The 11,197-nt window shown below is 42.7% G+C and overlaps 1 protein-coding gene across 1 annotated transcript; it reads right to left on the reverse strand.

Annotated features, from left to right (window-relative positions):
* Positions 1 to 349: 349 nt before the first annotated feature.
* On the reverse strand, positions 350 to 2,932 carry LOC124009197. Its single transcript, XM_046320759.1, has 11 exons — positions 2,776 to 2,932; positions 2,432 to 2,616; positions 2,248 to 2,351; positions 1,879 to 1,970; positions 1,539 to 1,719; positions 1,287 to 1,392; positions 1,119 to 1,207; positions 953 to 1,044; positions 723 to 830; positions 563 to 604; positions 350 to 480 (listed from the first exon to the last, which is right to left on the reverse strand). The coding sequence occupies exons 1-10, from the start codon at positions 2,900 to 2,902 to the stop codon at positions 588 to 590; spliced, it is 1,101 nt and encodes a 366-aa protein (XP_046176715.1). The 5' UTR covers positions 2,903 to 2,932; the 3' UTR covers positions 350 to 480; positions 563 to 587.
* Positions 2,933 to 11,197: the final 8,265 nt, after the last annotated feature.

Below are 11,197 nucleotides of genomic sequence, written 5' to 3' on the forward strand. Positions count from 1 at the left end.
AGAAAGGTAGACATTTGCCAGTGAGGTATGAAAGACACTGAAACCAAGATAATCTTTGGGGTATATTCCCCTGATGGGCACTCTCCTAAAAAAACACACACATTTAAACTAAGGTAAACTACAGCCATTTTCCTGAATTGTTACCTAAGCATGGCCATCAGCCACCTACAATCCCTAAACTTGGCTTGTCAATTTCATCTTGGGGTGGGCTACTGCTGAAAAAGTATCTTACAACCAGATGGTCACCTCTTGGCTATTTTGTGTAGATACCGGCTCCGCACTACTGGATTTAGGGTACATCTCATCAGGATCATAGCATTTTGACAACCATTAGAAACAAACACCATTGTAAAGTAGTCATTTTATTGAAACATGCTCAAGTCAAAGGACTTCATATCCATACTGGGGATAGTAGAAAGTGATGCACCCTTCAGGCCACCTACAATTAGATGGCTGTAGAGACAGAAAAGACAGCCATCCCTGTAACAGGTTGAAGAATTGTTAGTAACATGCATCTCATTGCCGTTGGGGGATTTTACAGTAAAATAACCAGCACACACACCTGACAAGCAAAGTGTTCCAGACCATTACACCGACCAGTCAACTGAATACAGAACACAATGACAGATGAGTAGGTTACAGGTTCAAGTTCATTTGGCATCAAAGCTGATACAATTAAAAGCCAAGTGTAAACTATAGTCTTCAATGCCAAAATCACCAACCTTGTTCTACAGTAGGATATTTTACAAATTCACTGGGGATCCGGGTTTCAGAGTTTTCCACTATTGTGAGCGGTCCAAGAACAGAGTTTTGAACCAGGCCCTGGGGTTCTGAGAAAAATATATATATAAATTACTTCAAGCTGCAGTCCCATCAGAACTCAAGAGTGATCAGCTCAAATGAATATGGAACTACAGTTTAGTCAGGCTTGAAATGAAGTGCCTCAAAATACCTGAATCCACACCCCTCTTCAACCGAGGCTTGCAACTCGAGTCACAGCACTTGCAGAGGTCACTTTGAGACGGGTCGTCCAGCAGCTCCCATCTATGAATTTTTAAAAAAGTTGGCTGTTGCATTGGCACTAACGTCATTATGGTCGTTATGTGACCAATACTTACTCTCCAGTCTCTTTAATGTAGTGGCAGGCCTTCTTTTCTATATCAAAAACCTCAGGGTCCCATGCAACAAGCTTACAATGAATATACACCTGGGGTGAAATAAGAGAACAGTCAAGAGCTACAGTATGAAAACAACCCAGTCATACCGAGAACTTGTGGTCCACTCACTTCCTCGCCTAAGGCAAACTTGAAGGACTGCAGGTAAAGCAGAATAGCAGACGAGTGGTACCTAGGCAGGAACCTGGAGTTCCCAGTCTTCCCATCTGCAAGGCAACTGAAAATGCATTGTGCAATGAGCAGACAAACAGAACTTCCATCCAGCAAATAAGCTAACTTTAAAATGTATTCAATACTTTAGCGCTAGGCAGTCAAAAACCAAAACGTGCACCCTACATGGCCATAGCCAGGTCTGGTACATACCCCTTGTTGGTGATGATGGGGTACACCAGGCTCGCAGACTGCAGTTCTGGTGTTGTGGCCGCCACACACTCCTCCAAGAGCAGCAGCAAGGGCTGATGGTCCTTCTGATCCACTGCTGCCCAGATGGGGATGAAAGAGCCCAGGGGAAACAGGCTGCTCTTAGCCAGACCAGTAAGGTCTTCTACATGCAACAGAGAGGGGAAGGGGCACAATGCTCATACGTACTGTACAGCCACAGGTTTCAACTAGCTTTGGGCAGTGTCCTCTGCTAGGAATTTCTTTACCAGTTAAGTTGACTGAACATATTCTTACACTAATTGATGTTGTATGAGTCACTCACCATTGAGGAGTGCCATGTGGAAAACCAATCCTCCATGACCCTCAGCACTACCATAGGCAGGGATAAGGAATGGGGGAATCCATCCCTCAGGTCTACATACAAGGGGGAATGTTTAGTTTAATAATGAAGGTGGCAAAGGCTTAGGAAGATTTGATTCCAACACCATAGCTAGAGTACACTACACCCAATAGAGCCCTAAAACTCAACTCAGTTCCACTGCATTTAAAAAAAAATCTTTCCCCTCTAATTAGGGACTGATTTAGACCTGGGACACCAGGTGTGTGCAATTAATGATAAAGTAGAACCGAAAGACAGCAGGGGCCAGACCTCTTAGGGTAAGAGTTGAGTACCCCTGGCATAGATGGTTACCTTATGTAAACACACTTAATATGGTGACTAATAGCAGCAGGTTTGGGCTTTCGGTTAGGTCTGTAAGTCAGGCTGGTTGAATAGATGTGTTTTTTGCCAGTCACCTGGGGAATAGAAGGAGAAGCATTATTCGTCGCAGGATCCAAAATGGCATACATTGGGTCAAGAGTTAGACAAGAGTTACCCGTTTCTTGATGGCACAGCCATTGAGGTTGTAGTGGAATGTCGCCATCCCTTCTCCCGTGGGAAGAACAGAAAATGTGGACGGAACACAGTGTCCAAGGAAAAGACGGGCAGCATGTTCAACCAACTCTGGACTGACCTTCCATGTCACTTTAATGGAGTGTTTCTCACAATCCACATTAAAATCTAAAAATATAAATTTGATAATGTCATCATTCACATCTCAAGAGCCAACACCACAACTTGGCTAGTCTGTTAGGCGGCCAGCATGAGATAAGTAGCCTATTCAAGTTAACATGGTATCAGCGCTACATAATCATATTATGCGTTCATTATTAGACGTACCTTCATTGGCAGCGCTTGCTGCTACGACAGCCAAAAGAATTGCACATTGCCAAAGGAGAGACATGACTGAATGATCTAGGAGTGCCCACAAACTAGAAATATTTATGGACCAATTGATCCTAATCATTTTAATTCTGAACACCTGTGAAAGGTCAAGGAGCGATAATTATAGACCTAAAAACATACCAACATCATCAGTTTTGGTATTTCCTGGTCTGAAAACATCCTTGAATTTGTATGGGTTTTAAAAGTAAAAATTGTAATAGTTACATATTTTCCCCATAAAGTAGTCTGCAAAGCGGAACCTATGTCTCACAAAACACAAAATGAGGGATTTTCGGTGAAATACATCAATTATATTTTACAACTGTGTTTGTGTTTCACCCCTCCTGAATTTCACCAAAATCCTGAATGCATATCAATCAAGATATGGAACTCAAGGGATAACAAACTCTACTGAGTCACTACTGGCACAAGTGAACTCCAAGATTTCATCTTTGTCCTCTGCTATACAAGCTATCTGCAGGCAGATTCAGAGGAATCTCCTGGACAAGTACGCTACCAAGTACATCATACAACCCTCGTCCTCACATTATATTATCCCTTGACACCATTTTTTAAAAACCTTTGTTTAACTAGGCAAGTCAGTTAAGAACAAATTCTTATTTTCAATGACGGCCTAGGAACAGTGGGTTAACTGCCTGTTCAGGGGCAGAACGACATCACTTAGATGGCTTTACATATCCATGAATATTCCTTAGAACAACAGAAGAAATAAAGAAAACCTTTTTTTAAAACAGAGTTGGAAGAGACTGGGACTACTTTCCTAGTTTGGTGGCTAAGCCCTCCATAGTGAATGGTCTCTGAGCCATTGTCTCAATAAGACGACTTACAGATTTCACTACCCTGCCAGTGCGTGTTCTGACCACATCTTGCGAATCACGTGAACCCGGTCTTTGTAAGTCTTGGTCACTTGCTAAATCAGTGGGTGCAATTGAGTCAGGAATACCTGAAGGTTCTGTGTCAGGGACTACAGCTACCCTGTCATAGTCAGGAATGCTAACAGCAGTCTCATTATTGAGAGATAACTGAGCTTGACGGTCTTGATTTGGATTGTCCCTGCAGCTGTACGCTGACTGTTCTTGCTCCATCTCATCTCTGACTGTCTCCTGTCTCTCCGAAAAGTCCTGATTTGCGGGGTCATCTACTCCACAGTTTATCCATGAACTGGTCATATCTCCAGAGCTTTCCTCTTCATCAAAGCCTGAAAGGTCCATTGACTGACCCTCATACTCTGGATCTACAGCTCCATCTGATTGAGATTCACGTGAATCATCCTTAGGTGTTTCTACCGGCAGAAAGCTGATGTCTAGAAGAAGGTTCCGATGTACCACCTTGGTGTTTCCTTTATCATCCACCACCTTATATATGTGTGTGTGTAAGTTTCTGTCAATGACCGTGTACACCTTAGCTTCCCACTTGTCGGCAAGTTCTCTTTTCCCCCTTTCTCCTTTTTTTAGCGAGAAGCACTCTGTCTCCTTTGTTCAGGTGAGTGCTTCTGACTTTTCTGTCATAATGTTTGGCCTGTTTCTGTTGTTCTTTAACTGTATGCTGTTGAGTGATGCTCACTGCTTCATGGAGATGGGACTTCAGTGTTTTGACATAGCTACTATAGTCAACAAGCACAGGATCCCTCAAAACTTGCTTGAACATTATATCAACAGGGAGTCTCGGAACGCGACCTAACATGACTTGGAATGAAGGAGTGCACCCATCTTCCTCCATTAGATCCGACTTTGTCATTTTGGATATCACATCCACCTTGGTTTGGTCCACAGCCACCCCGTCACCATTAATGACATGACCCAAAACTTTCATAGACGTCCGCAAGAAATTGCATTTCTTTGGACTCAGTTTCAGGTTGTGCTGTCTCAGTCTCTGGAACACCAGCTCCAATCTATCCAAGGCTTGTCTTTCGCTTGGTGCAAACACCAAGAGGTCGTCTAGGTAACACAGCAGGCTACTGAAGTTTAGGTCTCCAAAAATGCTAAGCATCATCCTCATAAATGAAGCTGGACTATTGCATAGGCCCTGCGGCATTCGATTGTATTCATGCAGACCCAGTGGGGTAGTGAAGGCTGTATACTTTTTGTCCTCCTCACACATAGGTATGTTGTAAAAGCCTGATGTCAAGTCCATCGTACTGAAGTAGGTGTAGCCCCTAGAGCTTCAAGACAGTCAGATTGGTGTGGAAGTGGATGTGCATCTTTGTGTGTCCTTGCATTTAGCCATCTGAAAACTGTACATATACGAAGCCCACCATCTTTCTTCCACACCATTACTAGAGGGTAAGCATATTCGCAAACATATTTCCTGATTATTTCCTGTTCCTCCATTTCCGTCAACACTTGTCGTAGTTTCTGGTAATGGGCAGGCGGAACCCTCCGATATGGTAGGCGAAATGGTCTGTCATCTGTGAGTCGAATGCAATACTCAAAGCCCTTGGCTTTGCACGATGCAGTGCGCTCTTGGAGAACAGATCATTGTAGTTAAGAAGTAACTGAACTAATTCCTCTCTTGATGCTTGACTGGTTTTACAGGGTTTGATGTCAATCTCCATCCCAACCCTACATCAAGCAGTTTCTGCTTCAAATCCACGGAGTCGGTTGTAATGGGCTGCTTGAAGTCCTCCACAGCCAGACAGGGAGACACATCAGCCAGCTTTCAATTTGTCTTTAGAGTTTGTCCGATAGGTTAGTGACTTTCATGGGCACCCACCTGTCGCCCCACAGGGGTGTGATGACTCGACCCACCATGATATTTCATGGCATGGTGCTCCCTGGAGACATTGGCACGCTGTTGGGAAGCCTCCCCACACTAGCTGCTCTTGTTTAGCGAGGAGTGTGACAGCCTGGTTGAGTTTGACTGTCCCTATTTTTCTGGGCATTTCTTCACTCTGCCAACATGTCAGGTTAGTCATCATGTTCAAAAAGTATTCACCTGCAGATGATGGCTGCGAAGCACATTCTGATATGAGGCTCCAGTACTCGTCAGTACCCTTCATTTGATGCATAAGGTGTTTTATCAAGTTTGTACCGAGGATGAGATCATCATGCTGACCTGGGACTATGAGCACAGGGACTAAACAACTAATCCCATACACATCAAGGTCAACTTCATACATGCATTTTGTTTCCCCCCCTAAACCAACGAGAATGACTGGCTCTGATAGTGGTTTCTTCTCTAGACTAATATTTTCCGCCAGCATTCTTTGTTCTGCTGCTTCGCTTAAAGAACAGGCTATGGAGCCAGTGTCAAGCATCCCTTTCAATTGGAACTGGTTATTTACAGTGACTGGGGCATAAAACAGTTCATCAAATGGCGCTACTCTGTATATTCTGCGCTATGATCCAAACCCCTTTTGGTGCTGTACTACATGCGTTCACATATCGTCGTTCTAAATCTTCATCACACTCGAGAGTTTGTTTCTCTTCACCCGCATATCCCCCCCTCCAAATGCGGGCCCGCTAGTTTAACGGCTCCGCTCCATTGGTTGCTCGTGTGTCCTCCTCACTGTATCTAGGCTCAGACTTCGGACAGTTTTTCTTCCAGTGACCTGACTCAAATAATGACCAACACAGACCCTCCCTTCTACAGTGAGCAAGTGTAGAGTGGTTTGAACCGTTACACACCTTGCAATATTTCCTGTAAGAGTACCCTTGGTTAGGTGGGTGCTGCGGTCTTACTGTTGTCTGAGTGTTCTGCGATCAAGTAAGCTTATCAAGGTTTGCATGCAGTTTCCTTCAGTTTGATTAGAGGGTGTGACAATTACCTCACTCTGGTTAGGAGACACTGGACAAGATGTCACTTCATCTTCAAGTACATGTGTGACCACCTGTCTCACAGCAGCAGGGTGCTTTGACCTGGTCAACATTTGGGCTTTCATTTCAGACTGATACTCGTCTAGACGTTCTTGTATCTCAGCTGCTGTCCACCTATCGGCTTTTTTAAACTTTAAAACCGCAGAAAGAGAAGGATTTCGGCAGTGTTTCGAAAAACATCATCATTACCTCTCGGCTGGAGTCCTCGGTGCTCCGACCCTGCCTCCTCAAACACTCGTCGGCCACATATACTGCCTTGTTCAACCGGATCCAGTACTCCAGTGCATTTTCTCCTAGTACTGGCAAAGTGTTGTAAAAATCATCAAGAGGCATGGATGAATATGTCAACTCACTGAAATGTTGTTTCAGTATATCTATTATTACTTTGGGGTTCTCGTGAGGTTTCAGAGATGTATTGCTGCTGAGTGTTATCTTTATGATGTCTCTAGCGCTCCCCATAAGCTTGGACATGATCTCCTGTGACTGTTCTATGACCGGCAAGCCCCTCTTTCTCAGGGAGACGTCCATGAGTTCCTCCCATTCATGTACTGAGTACTTGTCAGACCCATCCCCTCTGAAACATGGAGGCTCTCTCACGTCAGACTGCATGACCAAGTTCATACCGGATAAATTAAGGGAGGGTGTGTCAGTGAATGTCTGGCCTGCACTGGAGCTCTGAGCCTGTCCTCCTTCTTCTCACCTTCCATCCTAATTTGAGATGATATAGACTGTCCTATCTGGTTGGCTAGTTGTGTGATAAGATTTCCAAAGTCAGGACTGGCCACCTGGTGACCAAGCTGGTGTTGATCAACGGCGATTCACAATGATCCACGTTGATCAGGGCCACGGCACCAATGTAACCGGTTCTGCACCGGTACCTTTCTGCGTTGGGTTCTGGTAAGGTGTAGGTGGAAGATAAGGCTTTGGACACAATTCAGCCAGTTGTCTCTCTTTTAATGACTGCATGGAATGGATACAAATACAAGGCAAAAGTTACTGCTGCAGTCTGGACTCCATACAAGTATATTTGCCTCTCCTCATCACGCTCTGAGCAAACTGAGGAGTAAGAGCGTGGCTCCCGTTGAGAACATCACAGCATTAACACAATTTAGAAATTAAATACAATAAAAATAATTCACTCTTGAAAGTAATGTAATACATCTTAAAATAACCTTTAAATAATACATTAAAATAAATAAGAGGGATTTTTGGTGAGATATATCAAGTACATTTTACACCTGTTACACAGGAAATCAATCACTGATCTGGAAATCATTAGTATGAACTCATTCCAGGCTTGCAATTAATTATCAGATACTTATGCTGCGTTTGTAACCAAGTGGGAGATTTGAATTTACCAGTAGTGAAGTCGTAACTAGTTGCATGCATTCCCGTGCTTTGAACTCGTTGAGAAACGCCAAGCTGCATGAACAATAAAGTAAAAGTACAGCTATCATGCTTGTAAACAAACTATAGTGTTCAAAAACCATATTAATAGATTGCTTTTTTATAAATAATGTTTTGTTGTCAGTGAGTGTGTCAGGAACCAGATTGCTATAACATATGTGGTTAGCTGATATTTTGTTGTAAGATCTGGCATGCCTCAACAAAGCCTGGTCAGAGGAACACACCCTTAATCTTGTGCCAGTTTTATTTGCAGGACAAGGATTGTCCAGACTTTCAAGAATGCCTGAATTGCTTTGGCTTGCTTTTATGGTTGACTGGGTGGATGCAAGCTTCACCATTCAATTATTTCAGATCTAGAGGAGTGCAATTATAATATGGCATGAGACAATTATTGCATTCTGTCCATGCTGGCTTTCGAGGGCTACCTGAGACATGAAACAGATAGCCTGTATGCACTGCCACCTGTCTCAAATGTATTAATTCACATTTGTCCTAAATGGGTAATAAAAACACTTCAACCACTTAATTTATATTTAACACTGGGTTTTAGCCATTTTTGTTGTTGATTTGACGAGACATACGAGACAAGAAATGAAAGCGCATCGCAGCAGGCGATTCAATTGTCGGGACAATTTTTTTATGCCAACTTTCTAAATTTACATTTTTTTTAAAACAAAAAATCACTGGAAAAGTAATGGAATAGCTCGTGATATCATGGAAGGAAGAAAGCAATACTGCATTTCCAGAGAATTTGAACAGGTACAGAAAGAGACTTAAGCTTGTTTGGAATTGGAACTTTCCCATTTCTTATTCATCGCTTAGAAGTGTTGTAAATTTACCATCAAATCAACTGGGATATAGGGTACTATTGGGCGAGACGCACCCTGGGGTAAGGCGTGCCCTGCCCCTGAAAATCTCACAACAACAACAAATGTCCTCTATTTCAACATTTTTGAAGTCATGCCATCAAAAATTTTGAGTGAAATGTATTTAATTATTTATCATTTAGAAAAAGTTGTATATATAATCCAATGAAGTTAGATACATTTTGTTTTTTGATATATACATGTAAGGAAGCCTTAAGATAAATCATCCATTTGTTTAGAGGGAAACATTTGGATTTTATTAGTAAAGTGGTAATATGTTAGGTTAGTATGTTGAGGGCAGGAATCCGTCTGCCACACCAATGCGGCAAGATATCTCTTTATTGATCATTTGTATCTAGCTGTAATTTAGGCACTGACTAGCCAAGTTAGCTAGCTAGCAACCTAACGAGCAGAACGTTTAGTTTTAGTTTAGTTTATTTTATTTTTACAGGGACAGTGCACATTAATCAACGTTTCAGTAAAAGTGCCGGTTTTAGCCAGCCGGCTAATTTTCAACCGCAGTCCCTGGGCAGGTTATTAAAAACAATTACAATATAGACAATAGCACCATAGAACAAGCAAGACATAGCAACATAGGACAAGCAAGACATAGCATACAGACAGAGCAACATAGGACAAGCAAGACGTAGCAGACAGAGCAACACAGAACAAAAAGCAGCAAGACAAAATTCATAAAAGCAACAAAGTGTTTCCACACCTCACAAGCTACAGACAACAGACAACATGGAAAGCGGCAACACACAGCTAGGGACCATGTTCACAAATCTGATTGACCTTTAGCCATGTCCTCAAGCATTTTGTGAAAGTGTGATATGTGGTGCAGTTATGTGTGTCTGATGGCAGTGTATTCCAGACATGGGAAGCTCTCACAGAGAATGCAGATTTACTAAAGGTGCTTTTCCTTAGGGGAACTATACAGTCACCTCTCATGGCAGACCTTGTGGATCTGCTGCCATATGTCTGGGTTTTCTGTTTATCAAAAATATTGAGTCTGAGGTGAATTAAATGCATGCCAGCTAGTTAGCATAACATGTCTGTTATCATAGTCAGATAATCCCCCAGTTATCAGGATTAGGGGGCGGAATTAGAATAGGAGCCAGGGTTAGGATTAGAATAAGGTTTGGGGTTAGGATAAAAACATATGCTAAATGGCATACGAATAGGGTTTACGGTTAGGCTAGGTTCAGAATAGGAATTAGGTTACGGGTCAGTTGACCTGGCGGAGAGGATGGGAATCCAAAACACATTGAATAAGGAAAGGCAGTTGGCAGGCATAGACTGGTTTTAACAGTTTTATGAAGCAGCACCCAGGATTATCCATCCGTATATCCCACAAGCAACCAGTCTGGCTCGAGCTGTAGGCTTCACACCCACCATGACCTCTACCCCTGCCACATCAACCACCAACACAACTTCCACCTGTTGTGTCAGAATCCAAATTCTTTAGGTAACATTAATAAATAAGATGTTTTATCAATTTTCATAAGTATGCTTATGTGGGGAAAGTTACTTGTGCCCCAGAGGGGAGAGGTCAGGCTTGTCTTCTTATGGGAATGTGTCTGTAACTATTACATGTCCCCTCTGAGGTTGTCCTTATCTTGATTTAGTGTAAAGCCTAGGAGGCTCACTGTCTTTTCTGATCTTGTCCAGGAGGGGTGTATTTGAGATGGGAGTATCTCAAATTGACAAATGCCATTGGATGAGGTAATGTTTTGGTCCTAAGTGGTACCAAGAAGTGGGAGAACTTTGTTTAGGAGACCAAACTGAACAATAATTTATAGCTAATGCTGTCTGGCTATGGGATACTCCTCTCTCAAGTAAAGTCTTCCTTTGTAATGTTCCTAAAAATCTGTTATTTGTCATGTGAGCTGAGAGGAGTGTGTCTTCACTATAAATGATACTAAGAATTGTTTTTAAGCACTCAGAATTAATTTATAGACACTGAATTGATCTGAGAGTCACAGGGCTATGGTGAAGCTCAATTATGGACTTTATGATATAACTGACTTGCTCTCATGATTTGGTAATACAGGAAATTTCCACGACACACCCCACAGGTCTCCAGTGACCTTCCTCCAAATATTGGTAAGGGAAACGTCAGCACACATTTAACTAGGCAAGTAAAGAACACTTATTTAAAGTGACCGCCTACCCCGGCCAAACCCTAACAAGTGCACCGCCCTACAGGACTCCCAATCACGCCCAGTCAATTCAGGGTCTATAGTTACGCCTCCAGCACTGAAATGC

The sequence above is a fragment of the Oncorhynchus gorbuscha genome, linkage group LG22 (assembly GCF_021184085.1).
Source record: "Oncorhynchus gorbuscha isolate QuinsamMale2020 ecotype Even-year linkage group LG22, OgorEven_v1.0, whole genome shotgun sequence".
NCBI classification, from domain to species: Eukaryota; Metazoa; Chordata; class Actinopteri; order Salmoniformes; family Salmonidae; genus Oncorhynchus; species Oncorhynchus gorbuscha.